This window comes from Dendroctonus ponderosae, unplaced genomic scaffold, assembly GCF_020466585.1.
Source record: "Dendroctonus ponderosae isolate FM_Combo_2020 unplaced genomic scaffold, Dpon_F_20191213v2 Dpon_F_20191213_8, whole genome shotgun sequence".
Taxonomy (NCBI): domain Eukaryota; kingdom Metazoa; phylum Arthropoda; class Insecta; order Coleoptera; family Curculionidae; genus Dendroctonus; species Dendroctonus ponderosae.
This window is the reverse complement of record NW_026019016.1, coordinates 11,713,165-11,728,579: the sequence shown is the minus strand read 5'-3', so window position 1 is coordinate 11,728,579 and position 15,415 is coordinate 11,713,165. Positions and strand designations below refer to the sequence as shown.

At 38.2% G+C, this 15,415-nt stretch overlaps 1 protein-coding gene across 1 annotated transcript; it reads left to right on the top strand.

Moving 5' to 3' along the window:
- Positions 1-49: 49 nt before the first annotated feature.
- LOC109536128 (pre-mRNA-processing-splicing factor 8) lies at positions 50-15,060 on the top strand. The gene is made up of 33 exons (XM_019902210.2): positions 50-213; positions 2,482-2,691; positions 2,752-2,920; positions 2,975-3,139; positions 3,195-3,399; positions 3,461-3,684; positions 3,745-3,870; positions 4,114-4,367; positions 4,428-4,808; positions 4,866-5,092; positions 5,149-5,293; positions 5,489-5,670; positions 5,732-5,938; positions 6,009-6,299; positions 6,355-6,547; positions 6,691-6,915; positions 7,321-7,522; positions 7,646-7,792; positions 7,877-8,254; positions 8,357-8,554; positions 8,610-8,903; positions 8,959-9,150; positions 9,208-9,484; positions 9,536-9,696; positions 9,752-9,943; positions 10,000-10,366; positions 10,505-10,792; positions 10,858-11,051; positions 11,105-11,374; positions 11,433-11,544; positions 11,656-11,947; positions 12,005-12,196; positions 14,636-15,060. Exons 2-33 carry the CDS (start codon positions 2,502-2,504, stop codon positions 14,788-14,790), a joined length of 7,095 nt encoding a protein of 2,364 aa, XP_019757769.2. The 5' UTR covers positions 50-213; positions 2,482-2,501; the 3' UTR covers positions 14,791-15,060.
- The last annotated feature ends 355 nt before the right edge of the window (positions 15,061-15,415 follow it).

Below are 15,415 nucleotides of genomic sequence, written 5' to 3'. Positions count from 1 at the left end.
TAAGGCGTCACCATAATAAATCTAACCCCAAATGCCAACTCGTACTCGTCTTTATCTATGGTGCTAGGTTAGCTTGTGGCTTGTATTTATCCGCTTTATTTTTCCTAGCTGCTACGTGTTGAAGCGAATGAAAATATATAAAGCAGTAAAGTGTTAATAGTTATTACAATAGTGTGATGCCCAAAAGGGCAAACATTTTCAACAAGTAGGCCGGTATGTATATCGTTTTATTACTCTGCAGTTGTCGGTTCCATTTTTTTAACCTAAAAAGTGTGCTCAACACTTCATGGAAAATTTTGATGATCATATTGAGGCTCTTATTTCGAATACATGCAAATCGTACATCTATTAATTACTTCGAACATCCTCGATACACCACTTGCAAAATTCGATTTATACATTTAAAAATATCATTTGGCGTACCATGTTGGACTGTTCTCTATGGGACGGAACATGGTAGCAGAAAGGGGGCCCTTCAGTCTTGCCCAACTTGAAAAAAACGCAACTTTATACATGTCAATGAATGAAATGAGTTAAGCTAGCACAGTTCGTAAAGTCGGCTTAAAATGCTGGTCGGACTAAAACTAGTACTTTGTCTAAATAAAAATTAATTATTGGTTTTGGTGCTACTAGTGCCTTTAACAAACCTGCAAATGTTTAAGACATGTCGAGGGAGTAGTTGGTCTACTATTCTGTGTACAAATAGTATATTTTCATGGGTCACTGTTGGTATTACTCAACAGATTTATGAGATTCAGTAAATTAGTTCTTGCTTTGAGATAAGTTAACAAAACTAGACTTGCCCTGGAACAACCATCCAACCGTACTAAAAAAATAGGAGTTAGTTAATAGGAGGGCACGATAATACTTTCCTTCCATCTTGCGGGTATTTTTTCTTCTCGCCATATAAGTGTTTTTGCACAAATGTGAATTTGTTTATTTGGCGATGTAGGTGCCTTGTGGTTCTTTAATTTATTTCAAGCCTTTTATTAATTTCTCGCTTTTTTTTGCAATGAAAATCGTGCGGTACTTGGGTAGGTACCTACTGTGAGCAAATTTGAGCTTTCTCAAAAATATTGAACACAGTCTTATGAACTTTATGCACATTTGCCCGAAATCGAGTTTTCAATGTGTACTTTTTTAGCTTAATAGTACATGTAACATAAATTTTCTCAATTTGTGTAATAGTTATCACCAGTTAACAGTTAAAATTGTTTAAAGTCCGCTGAAAATTAAACTCTTTGTTGGCTATTTCGGGTCAGAAAGTCGACGTGTCCTTACCTCGTTTAATTTTTGCAATGAATATCGTATAGAATTGAGACATTTTAAACAATTTGATTTTTTCAATTCAAGTCTCATTCTCCAAACCGAAAAATTGAAATTACTTCTGATAATAAATCTGAAAGAAATCGTAGTCTTTCTAAACATCGACATACGAGGGCCGTCCGATAAGTACCTAGCCTCACCGCCCAATGGTGCTACTATCGCAATAAAAATCGTGTTTTTGAAAAATGGAAAAAAATATCGGTCGGTGATTCGATTCTTGTTTCTGGAAGTAAAATCACGAAGTAAAATTAAACTTCTTCTATAGCGACTGTCAAAAATTGGTTATCTCAAGTAGGCATCTCAAAAGACCGCGTGGGTCATATCCTACATGAAATTTTGGGCATGAGAAAGAAAGCTGTGCTAACTCCGGACAACAAGCGAAACCGTGGCACCACTTCAGAGCAGCGTTTGACGCTGTTTACGCGCAATCCAAAAGAGTTTCTGCGTCGTTTTGTGACCGTCGATGAAACATGGATCCACTGGTACACAAAGACAGTCGAAACAGTGGACTTTACCCGACGAACGTGCTCCGAAGAAGGCATTCTCTTCTATCGATTAGAAAGGTGATGGCCACCGTTTTCTGGGATTCACAAGCTTGATCTACATCGGCTACCCGGAGAAGGAAAAAACGATCACAAAGCTCTACTATATCGATATATTGGGCCGATTCGACGTCAAATTGCAGAAAAAACGGCCCCATTTGGCAAAAAAAGGGCTCGTCCACCTTGAGATCACACCGGCCCACACCTCCGCCGTCGCAAGGGCCAAATGGTCGAATTGAAAACGAACTGCTGCCCCACCGTATTCTCCAGGTTTGGCCCCGTGCGACTTCCTTTTGTTTCCAAGCTTGAAAAAGCCATTCGACGGGCAGAAATTTCAGTCGAATGAGGAGGTCATTGCCACCACGGAGACCTACATTGCATACCTCGAGAAAACGTATTTCTCAGCCGGGTTAAGGAAGTTGGAACATCGCTAGGCCAAGTGAATCGAATGAAAAAGAGACTATGTTAAAAAATAAATCTTCAAAATTTTCGGTTTTTTTTGTAGGCTAAGTACTTATCGGACCGCCCTCATATGAGCTTTATGGACCCGTTTTTGCCATTGATTTATCTACTTAATTGAGCAATAATGGATTATCAATAGTCGTTTTTTCAGTTCGAAAAACTACGGACAACATGTCCATGCCACCGTATTTACTGGGTCCAAACCCATGGGCCCAGATGATGGCTCAGCAACAACTGGCTGCTGCTCATGCTCAAGCTCAGGCTGCAGCAGCTCAAGCTCATGCTCATGCTATGCAACAACAGATGCCCCCTCCGCATCCCAAGCCGGATATTATGACTGAAGATAAATTACAGGAAAAAGGTAATTCACTTTGAAGATATTGAAACCCGGAGGTATCTATCGTTGCTTTAAATTTCATAGCCCAAAAATGGCACCAACTGCAGTCGAAGCGTTTTGCCGATAAAAGGAAATTGGGATTTATTGAGGCGCAAAAGGAGGACATGCCGCCGGAGCATATTCGGAAGATTATCAGAGATCATGGCGACATGAGCAGTCGTAAATACAGACATGATAAACGTGTTTATTTGGGGTATTACGTAATCATTTTCATATTGAGACTTATTTTTACTTGAAAATGTTTCAGTGCTCTCAAATATATGCCACATGCGGTGATGAAGCTGCTGGAAAACATGCCTATGCCATGGGAACAGATACGGGATGTGAAAGTTTTATACCACATAACGGGCGCTATTACGTTTGTTAATGAAATTCCTTGGGTGATTGAGCCAGTTTACATTGCTCAATGGGGGTAAGGAGACAAATATTGCCTCTGTAGTAAGTAACTGACTATGTCTGGTTTTTAGAACTATGTGGATTATGATGAGGAGGGAAAAACGGGATCGTCGCCACTTTAAAAGAATGCGATTTCCTCCTTTCGACGACGAAGAACCTCCTTTGGATTACGCTGATAACGTATTAGACGTGGAGCCTCTAGAAGCTATTCAAATCGAGTTAGATCAAGATGAAGATTATGCTATTGCTAAGTGGTTTTATGACCACAAACCCTTGGTAAGACACCATAACTGACATGGTTAAATAGCAAGCAAATTGCAATCATGTGGTTTTCCAGGTGGGCTCTAAATACGTCAATGGGTCAACTTACCGCAAGTGGAACTTGTCTCTACCCATGATGGCAACTTTATATCGTTTAGCCAACCAATTGCTGACGGATTTAGTTGATAACAACTACTTTTACTTGTTTGATACGAAAAGCTTCTTCACTGCTAAAGCGTTGAATATGGCCATACCTGGTGGTCCCAAATTTGAGCCTCTTATCAAAGATATGAATACAGCGTGAGTTTATAATTATAATAAAAAAATATTTTTTCAGTGAAATACTAAATTAATTTTTAGGGACGAGGACTGGAACGAATTTAATGATATTAATAAAATCATCATCAGGCAACCCATTCGAACCGAATACAGAATAGCGTTTCCGTATTTATACAATAATATGCCCCATTTCGTCCACTTATCCTGGTAAGCTTTTAATGTTGTCTTAGTCTATATTAGCATGATTCACACCTGCTCTCCATTTCGTCTTTATTTATAGTTGTAATGGAGGCATTGTGAAAAATAAATTAATGTGGACGATATGTCTTTTATTTGAAAGATTCACAATGAAAGAGCTGATAAACCACTTACATTTTTCTAAAGCTATTAATTAGCCTGCACAAAATAAGCTTTTTAAACCTTCACCTTTCACTGAATAACTAATTATAGGTATCGTGCTCCCAACGTTGTCTACATCAAAACTGAAGATCCGGATTTGCCAGCTTTCTATTTTGACCCGTTGATAAATCCGATTTCGCATAGACATGCCGTCAAGAGTTTGGAACCCCTTCCAGACGATGAGGAAGAATTTATTTTGCCAGAAACGGTACAAGCGTTTCTGCAAGAAACGCCACTTTACACCGACAATACGGCCAATGGCATTGCGTTGTTGTGGGCTCCGAGGCCTTTTAATATGAGATCAGGTAATTTTCAGATTGGAGAGAATACATAGTTAATTTTAAGGAGTTTTGCTTAATTTCCAGGACGTACTAGAAGGGCCATAGATGTTCCATTGGTAAAATCATGGTACATGGAACACTGTCCACCTGGACAGCCTGTTAAAGTGCGTGTCAGCTACCAGAAATTGCTGAAATATTACGTTTTGAATGCTTTGAAGCATAGAGCTCCCAAACCGCAGAAAAAACGATATCTGTTTAGGTCCTTTAAATCCACTAAATTCTTCCAAACAACCACTCTGGACTGGGTTGAAGCAGGTCTTCAAGTATGCAGACAGGGCTATAATATGCTCAACTTGTTGATTCATAGAAAAAATTTGAACTATCTTCATTTGGACTATAATTTTAACTTGAAACCTGTAAAAACTCTGACTACAAAGGAAAGAAAGAAGTCACGGTTTGGAAATGGTAATAGTTTTTGATCTGCCACTGTTTACTCGCAGCTAATTTGCTTCAATGTTTTAGCCTTCCACTTGTGTCGAGAAATTTTGAGACTCACCAAGTTGATTATTGACTCTCACGTTCAATATCGTCTCAATAATGTCGACGCATTCCAATTGGCTGACGGCCTTCAATACATCTTCGCCCATGTTGGTCAACTTACTGGAATGTATCGTTACAAGTATAAACTGATGAGACAGATTAGGATGTGCAAGGACTTGAAACATTTAATCTACTATCGATTTAACACGGTTAGTACTGCTTGCTCTTTGTTTAATAGCATAATCTTATTCTATGTGGATGATAGGGACCGGTTGGCAAGGGACCAGGATGTGGATTTTGGGCTCCTGGATGGAGAGTGTGGCTTTTCTTTATGCGCGGTATCACTCCATTGTTGGAGAGATGGCTGGGAAATCTGCTCTCTCGGCAGTTTGAGGGGCGTCATTCCAAAGGTAAGTTTGATTCATTACATATACAGGGTGTCCCATAAGCATATGTTCTTGTCTTTCTCCGTTGATCTGTTCGACTTGGAAGTTCCTACTGGTAGTTATACTACCGTCCATATAGCTCTCGGGATCATTAAGACACGCAATGCCCATCACCGCGTCAAGTTGGATTTTCCAGCCTAATTAATTTACTGGTTACAGGCGTCGCAAAAACCGTTACAAAACAACGTGTTGAATCCCACTTCGATTTGGAGTTGCGTGCGTCCGTAATGCACGATATTGTTGATATGATGCCTGAAGGTATAAAGCAAAATAAAGCCCGGACAATTTTGCAACATCTGTCTGAAGCTTGGAGGTGCTGGAAGGCAAATACTCCATGGAAGGTAAACACTTTACATCACACTAACTGCAGATTAATTCACATTCTTCCATGTAATTCTGCAGGTTCCTGGTCTGCCAATTCCAATCGAAAACATGATCTTGCGTTACGTTAAAATGAAAGCCGATTGGTGGACCAACACGGCGCATTACAACAGAGAAAGGATTCGAAGAGGCGCCACAGTTGATAAGACCGTTTGCAAGAAGAATTTGGGAAGACTGACCAGATTATACTTAAAAGCCGAACAAGAAAGACAACATAACTATTTGAAAGTAAGTGTTGTAAAGTGTAAAGAAAGGTAGAGTTGAAAGCTTTATTTTACTGCATGGTCCAATTTTCTAGGATGGTCCTTACATTTCTCCAGAAGAGGCAGTAGCCATATATACAACTACTGTTCATTGGCTAGAATCCAGGCGATTTGCGCCTATACCTTTCCCCCCTCTTTCATATAAACATGACACCAAACTATTAATATTAGCCCTGGAAAGATTGAAGGAAGCATACAGTGTTAAATCTAGGCTGAATCAAAGTCAAAGAGAGGAATTGGGACTTATCGAACAGGCGTATGATAATCCCCATGAAGCCCTTTCAAGAATCAAACGTCATTTGTTGACTCAAAGAGCTTTTAAAGAAGTTAGTATTGTTGTTGTTGCATTGTGAACTTGTGCTTGACTGGGAATTGTTTCAGGTTGGAATTGAATTCATGGATTTATACAGTCACTTAATTCCTGTATATGATGTCGAGCCTCTCGAAAAAATTACAGATGCTTATTTAGACCAGTATCTGTGGTATGAAGCAGATAAGAGGCGGCTTTTCCCTCCATGGATTAAGCCAGCCGATACAGAACCTCCACCGTTGTTGGTCTACAAATGGTGTCAAGGTAAGTTCATTTAAATAATTGAATCGATAACTAGAGGATAGTTTAACTGAAGTCTGTTTGAGCCAAATGGACTATTTCTACTTTATTTTATTTTAGCTTTGGCAGATTGTTTGCCAAAAATTTAATGTGTTAATTAATTTCAGGAATCAACAACTTGCAGGATGTTTGGGAGGTCAATGAAGGAGAGTGTAACGTTTTGCTGGAATCTAAATTTGAAAAGTTATACGAAAAAATTGATTTAACGCTACTAAATAGATTGTTGCGTCTGATTGTCGATCACAACATAGCTGATTACATGACAGCTAAGAATAACGTTGTTATTCATTACAAAGACATGAACCATACTAACAGCTACGGAATTATACGAGGTATGTTTCCTAAAATATTTATAATGTTGTACTGTGGTGATGGTGACGTTAAAGTAGGACTCAATTCAGTTTCTGAAATAACAGTTTCTTTATTTGTCGAGTCTGCAAATTGCTTACAATTAACCTAGTTACATGGCTAAAGGTAAACGCTTACCTGAAATAGCAGAAACAACATTTAAAGTCCTTACTTCCACAATAGTTTTTACAGAGAGTTAGAATAATTGAATAAGATCTGTGATCTGTGCACGTGTTCTAACTATCTTCTCGCTGTCGACGCACGCGAGGCTCTCGCGTATAATCACTGCCGACCCCCACTTTTCGCACAGTCTACAAGTGCGCGAAATATAAATGTATTATTAAGGTCATATATTGGCTTTACATATTTCGTCTATTTTTCCATTGTAGGATTGCAATTTGCTTCATTTATTACTCAGTATTACGGGCTTGTGTTGGATTTATTAATACTGGGTTTGCAAAGAGCCAGTGAAATGGCTGGTCCTCCTCAAATGCCCAACGATTTTCTCACATTCCAAGATGTTCAAGCTGAAACATGTCATCCAATCAGGCTTTATTGCCGATATGTTGATCGCATTCACATGTTCTTCAGGTAAGCAGAAAGCAATTTAACCGCTACAATCAAGAATTGCGCACGAATTTTTTACAAGGGATCTAATTTATTTTGTTTCCTTATTTTTCCGTATCTGCATATGATAGATCTGTTGTACTTCAGGTTTTCAGCCGAAGAAGCTAAGGATCTTATTCAGAGGTACTTAACTGAACATCCTGATCCCAATAATGAAAATATTGTGGGTTACAACAACAAAAAATGTTGGCCCAGAGATGCCAGAATGCGATTGATGAAGCACGACGTTAATTTGTAAGTATTATTTAAAATAATAATATTTCTCCGCTTTGTAAAGTACGTTAGGAAGTTGATAGCATCTATTTAATTATTCCAAAGGGGGCGCGCAGTGTTTTGGGACATCAAGAATCGTCTCCCCCGTTCTGTCACCACGATTCAATGGGAGAATAGTTTTGTCAGCGTTTACTCCAAAGATAACCCGAATTTGCTGTTTAACATGAGCGGTTTTGAATGCCGAATTTTACCCAAGTGCCGAACGCAACATGAGGAATTTACGCATAGAGATGGAGTTTGGAATTTGCAGCATGAAGGAAGCAAAGAAAGGACGGCTCAGTGCTTTTTGAGGGTCGATGATGAATCAATGAGCCGATTCCATAACAGAGTTCGGCAAATTCTTATGGCATCCGGATCTACCACTTTCACAAAGATCGTGAATAAGTGGAATACGGCTTTGATTGGCCTAATGACTTATTTCAGGTAGGCATATCTCAATATTTTTTTACTTAAATACATGTAAACCTTGTGTTCTTTCTCGACATTCGAAATGAGTGTGAAGTTGCTAATAATTTAGTGTTTCAGGGAGGCTGTGGTAAATACGCAAGAACTGTTGGATCTTCTAGTTAAATGCGAAAACAAGATTCAAACCAGAATAAAAATTGGTCTTAATTCTAAAATGCCCAGTCGGTTCCCCCCCGTCGTGTTCTACACTCCGAAAGAACTGGGCGGGTTGGGAATGTTGTCCATGGGTCATGTTCTTATTCCCCAGTCAGACTTAAGGTAATATATGTGCTATTTTACAATTGTATCTATTTTATTTGATAATTGTAATTAGGTGGTCGAAACAAACCGACGTTGGAATTACCCACTTCCGATCAGGTATGAGCCACGATGAAGATCAATTGATTCCCAATTTGTACCGTTACATTCAGCCGTGGGAATCTGAATTTATTGATTCACAAAGAGTATGGGCTGAATATGCTCTTAAGAGACAAGAAGCGAATGCTCAAAATCGGAGGTTGACTCTAGAGGACTTGGAAGATTCTTGGGATAGAGGAATTCCCCGAATAAATACTTTGTTCCAAAAGGATAGGCATACTTTGGCTTACGATAAGGGATGGAGAATCAGGTTAGCTATCAAGGTTATTGACTTTTTCCAAGGTTTAATGAACTTTTTTATTCAGAACTGAATTCAAACAGTACCAAGTCCTGAAACAGAACCCCTTCTGGTGGACGCATCAGCGTCACGATGGTAAACTGTGGAATTTGAATAACTACAGAACCGACATGATCCAAGCTCTTGGAGGAGTTGAGGGTATTCTCGAACATACGTTATTTAAGGGCACATATTTCCCTACTTGGGAGGGTCTCTTCTGGTACGTCTTTGCAAAGATTGAAAAGTCCTAGTGTTTTTTATGTGTTATCTATTTTAGGGAAAAAGCATCTGGTTTTGAAGAATCTATGAAATACAAAAAGCTGACAAACGCTCAGAGGTCCGGTTTGAATCAGATCCCCAATCGTCGATTCACCCTTTGGTGGTCACCTACAATCAACAGAGCCAACGTATATGTTGGTTTCCAAGTGCAACTGGATTTGACTGGTATTTTCATGCACGGTAAAATACCCACTTTGAAGATTTCCCTTATCCAGATCTTCAGGGCTCACTTGTGGCAAAAAGTCCACGAATCAATTGTCATGGATCTTTGTCAGGTATTTTAAGGCTTTATATAATTTATCCGTGTTTCATTGATGTTAATTTAGGTATTTGATCAAGAATTGGACGCGCTAGAAATTGAAACAGTCCAGAAAGAGACTATTCATCCCAGAAAATCATACAAAATGAATTCCTCCTGTGCAGATATTCTTCTCTTCTCTGCTTACAAGTGGAATGTATCTAGACCATCATTGTTAGCTGATACGAAGTGAGTTTATAGGTTTCAAGTTTCGACTTTTCTTTAAATTTTCCAATTTTTATAGGGATACCATGGATAACACCACTACTCAGAAATACTGGATTGATGTGCAACTAAGATGGGGTGATTACGATTCCCATGATGTTGAGCGATATGCTCGTGCCAAATTTTTGGACTACACAACCGATAATATGTCCATTTATCCTTCACCCACTGGTGTTTTGATTGCCATCGACCTGGCATATAATCTACACAGGTAAATGTTTATATAGATGAATTTTTTACACAATTATATTGTCGTTGCATTTTTAGCGCCTATGGAAATTGGTTCCCTGGTTGCAAACCCTTGATCCAGCAAGCGATGGCCAAAATTATGAAAGCAAATCCAGCGCTTTACGTACTGAGAGAACGTATACGTAAAGCCTTGCAACTCTATTCCAGTGAACCGACTGAACCTTATTTGTCAAGTCAGAATTATGGTGAACTGTTCTCGAACCAAATCATTTGGTTCGTTGATGACACTAACGTGTACCGAGTGACTATTCACAAGACTTTCGAAGGAAATTTAACAACCAAGCCCATAAACGGCGCGATTTTTATATTTAATCCTAGAACCGGTCAACTGTTCTTGAAAATCATTCACACGTCCGTATGGGCTGGACAAAAACGTCTGGGACAAGTAAGTTGGAATTAACATAATTTTATCTGGTGTAGGCGGTTTGAGTCACGGCCTTAATCACCGCACAAAGGATCGTACTTGTTTTTTGAATTAGTGGCTTTTCAATTTTGTTGCTTAAAAGGTTTTTTCTCATTTCAGTTGGCAAAATGGAAAACGGCTGAAGAAGTAGCTGCTTTGATCAGATCACTGCCAGTAGAAGAACAACCGAAACAAATCATTGTAACTAGAAAGGGAATGTTGGATCCTTTGGAAGTGCATCTTCTCGATTTCCCCAACATTGTAATTAAGGGCTCGGAATTGCAAATGCCTTTCCAAGCCTGTCTTAAGATCGAGAAGTTCGGAGATCTTATTTTGAAAGCCACTGAACCCCAAATGGTGCTGTTTAATCTGTATGACGATTGGCTGAAAACAATTTCTTCGTACACCGTAAGTTGAAGATTTGAATTTTGAAAAGTTTTGCACTGTTTTATGTTTTTTGTTGTATTATCTAGGCATTTTCGAGGCTGATTTTAATTCTGCGAGCATTGCACGTTAACACTGAAAGGACGAAAGTTATTTTGAAGCCAGATAAAACTACTATTACGGAACCGCATCACATTTGGCCTACGCTGTCCGATGATGAGTGGATTAAGGTGGAAGTTCAGCTTAAAGACCTTATCCTGGCCGATTACGGCAAAAAAAATAAGTGAGTTGATTTGCGCGTAATTTTTACATAAATTGAACACATTTTTTTTATAGTGTTAATGTGGCTTCGCTTACGCAATCGGAAATTCGAGACATCATTCTGGGTATGGAAATCAGCGCTCCGTCTGCCCAACGGCAGCAAATTGCAGAAATCGAGAAGCAAACTAAAGAACAGTCACAACTAACCGCAACCACTACCAGAACAGTGAATAAACATGGAGATGAAATTATTACAAGTACCACCAGTAATTATGAAACTCAGACGTTTAGTTCGAAGACTGAATGGAGAGTTAGGGCTATATCCGCTACTAATTTGCATCTCAGGTGCGATTTTATGAAGACGTTTTACCATTCGGTATTAATAATTTGGTTTTTTTCGTAGAACGAACCATATTTATGTTAGTTCGGATGACATAAAGGAAACTGGGTACACATACATTTTGCCAAAGAATGTGCTTAAGAAGTTCGTGACTATCTCCGATTTACGCGCGCAGGTAAGTGATCTAGCTGGACTTCATAGTTAAAGTACTGGCTATATTAGATAAGAACATTATTCAGTAAATATAGTTACATATGTATATTTATGAAAATCTATCTGTTTTCAGATCTGTGCTTTCTTATATGGCGTCAGTCCCCCAGACAATCCGCAGGTGAAAGAGCTTCGTTGCTTGGTATTGTCACCCCAATGGGGCACGCATCAAACCGTACATTTACCAAACACGCCCCCCAACCATCCCTTCCTCAAGGACATGGAGCCTTTAGGCTGGATTCACACGCAACCAAACGAATTACCTCAGCTTTCACCTCAAGACATAACCACGCACGCCAAATTGATGACCGATAACGCCGCTTGGGATGGAGAGAAAACCATCATAATTACGTGCTCATTCACACCCGGTTAGTGGGTTTCAGTAATTTTTAAATTGCCAGTTCTGAAGTTTCTACTTTTGCTAGGTTCTTGCTCCTTAACGGCCTACAAGCTGACACCTTCCGGTTTCGAATGGGGTCGGCAAAACACTGATAAGGGCAATAATCCCAAAGGCTATCTTCCCAGTCATTATGAAAAGGTGCAAATGTTGCTCTCGGATAGGTTTACAGGGTTCTTCATGGTTCCATCACAAGGACCTTGGAACTACAACTTTATGGGTAAGTTTCTTGACAATTTTGTGATTAACTTTTGTAGCAGTTGATCAGTTTTTTCAAAGTCGATTTAGCTTTCTTGACAATCAAATTCCAATTCTAAATGAAGTTATCAGATTATTTAGATCGCTACACTTTTAAAGGAACAAGTACTTCGTAGGTAACTAACACTTTTACTGTGTTCGTTATAAAACATTTGTTAGCACAGTCATTCTTCTTTAGCAAATTGGAAGACGTTTTCATTGCATCATGTACTTTGCAATACAGATTTTTGTTCTTTGATCATCGTGATTTCGTTTTTGCTTGTTTTAAGTCGTCAAATCCTACTGTATTTGTCGTTTAAATAAAAAAAAAACGCGTGCTGGATGCCCACGCATGGTTTTACATTAGTTTAGGTACATACCAGGGCAGAAGTCGCATTGTATCGGACACATTGCTCAATTAATAAATACAGAAAGATGCCGACTAAACGTAACCAGCAAACATTAGTTCAGTCAGCCTTAAAGTCTATTTCACCCGCTAAATGGATGTAGGTAAAATAATATTGGAAGTTGGTAGGAAAGATGTCAGAATATTGGGACAATAGTTTGCGTGAGATTTCCGGCTGTGGAACATTGTTTAAATAATCAAAGAAAGTGCCAAAACCGTTTTTTTGTGCATCCTCTAAACCGTTGTTGCTATTGGAAAAACTAAATAAAAATCCGTTCATTTATTTACTCAAAAAACGAAAAAATCGCCGATTTTTGGGTTTTATTTCCATTAATTTTATAAACTGTGTTTCGAAAACTAAAAGATCCGGTGATCGAGGTGGCCTTATGGCTTATTATATTATTATAGTACCGTTTCTTCCAATCCAAGCGCCAGAAAATTCTTCATCCAGATAATTCCGCACTTGCGCAAACTTCTGCGGAAAGGCTCCATCATGTTGAAACCATTGCAGATAACGCTGTATTTGTTTGATTCCAAATATGTTCATTATGTCGATTACATTACGACTCTGTAAATGGAGTTTCATCAGGCCATAATATGTTATAAGGGATGTCTTATTGGCATGTGTTTCTGAACCATGTAAAAAAATTCAGACGCAGCTCATCATCCCGTGGATGTAAAGTTTGGGATACTGATAATTTATACGGATAGAATTTGTGTTTTTTTAACTCTCATCACGGTGCTCTGAGAAGTCCCGGAATCCGCTGCAATCTCTGTGGATGAAATCTGTGGATTCTGGATTATCTTCATTTCTTGGCTGTGTAAAACTTCTATAAGTACCCAAATTGTCATATAATATTTTGCATATTTTCAAGGACAGCTGACGACGGTCAAGGTCCCTCTCAAAATAGTAATCAGAGGCTCGTCCAGCCCTTTTATCACATCAAATGTAGGCTTCATTCATGTCGCGCTTTTCTTCATTGGGATGTTTCATTTTTACAATAAATATTTGAAAGATGTGATTATTATTTGTTGCTATGGCTGCTGTCTGCCTTATACTATTTTCCATGGCTAACTTCGATCTACTAAATTGAGAAAGTAAAAATCATTCGCAAGTATTCATTTTCGAAAAAACCTAACGATGTAATATATCAATGGAATCGTAATAAAACGCTCAATTCAATAAATGCATAATCAAATATGGTTGCCATTTAAGAAAACTCAAGTTTGTGTCATGTCAAAAATGACAGTTACCTTGTAGAAATGGCTCATGCCATTTTTTTGGAATGTCATTTTCTACAACTTTTCTATTTAATTTTTCCTGCCAGATTAATATTGACTGAACTAGGAGTCATTTAAAAATCTGCCATAAATCAGTTTTTTCACGTATCTGCTGACGCTGTCAAATTTTAGAATAATAAAATTGATTTCGAGTGGAGCATTCAAAACTACAATTCTTTGTCCATTTAACCTTCGTTGTACTACGTACGACTAGGTACTAGTCATCCAAAAATCCTGTAGATACAGGGTGATGAGAGTAAAAACTACCCTGTACATTATGTATCTACATAATTTATCAAGTTGTATTTGATTTAGTACACATCATTTTTAAACGCGATGGAATAAAGTATTTTTGGTGATCCCCTGGTGGGAAGTACGTACTTTCGTCACTATTTTCGATGGCGAAAGCATCACTTTTACCCATTACAAACTTTCTTCATCCCGTGTGGAAAGTAATAATTTTCGCCACGCACATTGACAGCTTGACTTTGTCACTGACTGTCAGATGAAAAATAGTATACATAAGTAAAGTCGAAGGAGCGCCACTGCGTGCATGCGTCAATGTCAAGCATTGGCGGACTATGTTGGTGTACGCGAGACGAATATACTATTATAAATAGTATAATAAATAAAATATACAATTTTTAAATGAAAAGCAGGTTCAATTCTTTTGATAGACATTGTATGATCAAATATTGCCATTACAGTTACAATACAGTTATTTTGCCCTTTTAGGTGTTAGACACGATCCAGGTATGAAATACGAGCTTCAGCTATCAAATCCAAGGGAGTTCTATCATGAGGTACATCGACCTGCACATTTCTTGAATTTCTCATCACTAGAGGATGCAGATGGTGCCGGTGCTGACGGAGAAAATTCTTTCGCTTAATTGATATGATTGACCGCTTGCGGAGGAAAGGTTTGTGAAAGCAAATTAATTCTTTTTTTCGTTTTAAACCTTTGTTGGGGACATATCCGTAGTTTGATTATTTTTTCATACTTACGCATGTGAATATTACTTTTATGAACAGATTCACCTGTAGTTATGCCGCTAAAACAGTTTAATGGCATTTGAATGTATTTTAAGGGTAGCATAAGTTGTATTTTATTTTTTAGTTCTTGTGCTAATTCGTATAATAAAAATTTGGATATTTCAGAGTTATTTTTGTATTCAATCATTATCCTAAATAAACTACGACCTGAGCGAAATCTGTAAATACAGTTTTTAACTCAGTTTATTTTCCCATTTCCACATAATTTCTATCGCGCACTGAAACAGTTCAAAATTCTCCTGTAATTAATACTTAATTTGTCTAACTTTAACTAATTTGTCACATTTAATTGTGTTCGTTCATTAAATCGTTCTCTAATTTTATTTGATGATCTAAATGTTACAAAATATGACGTTATTTGAGAGGTTTGCGATGGTCCGGATAACATCAGAACGATAAGTAAATGATTTACGTATAGCTAGAATTACTTGTTTTAATGACCAAGTACAAGTCCTCAATGTG

Coding starts and splice junctions, on each gene's coding strand:
- LOC109536128 (XM_019902210.2), top strand. CDS start 2,502: ATGTCCATGCCACCGTATTTACTGGGTCCAAACCCATGGGCCCAGATG. Junction 3,140..3,194: donor GTTTACATTGCTCAATGGGG/GTAAGGAGACAA, acceptor TCTGGTTTTTAG/AACTATGTGGATTATGATGA. Junction 9,485..9,535: donor TTGTCATGGATCTTTGTCAG/GTATTTTAAGGC, acceptor ATGTTAATTTAG/GTATTTGATCAAGAATTGGA.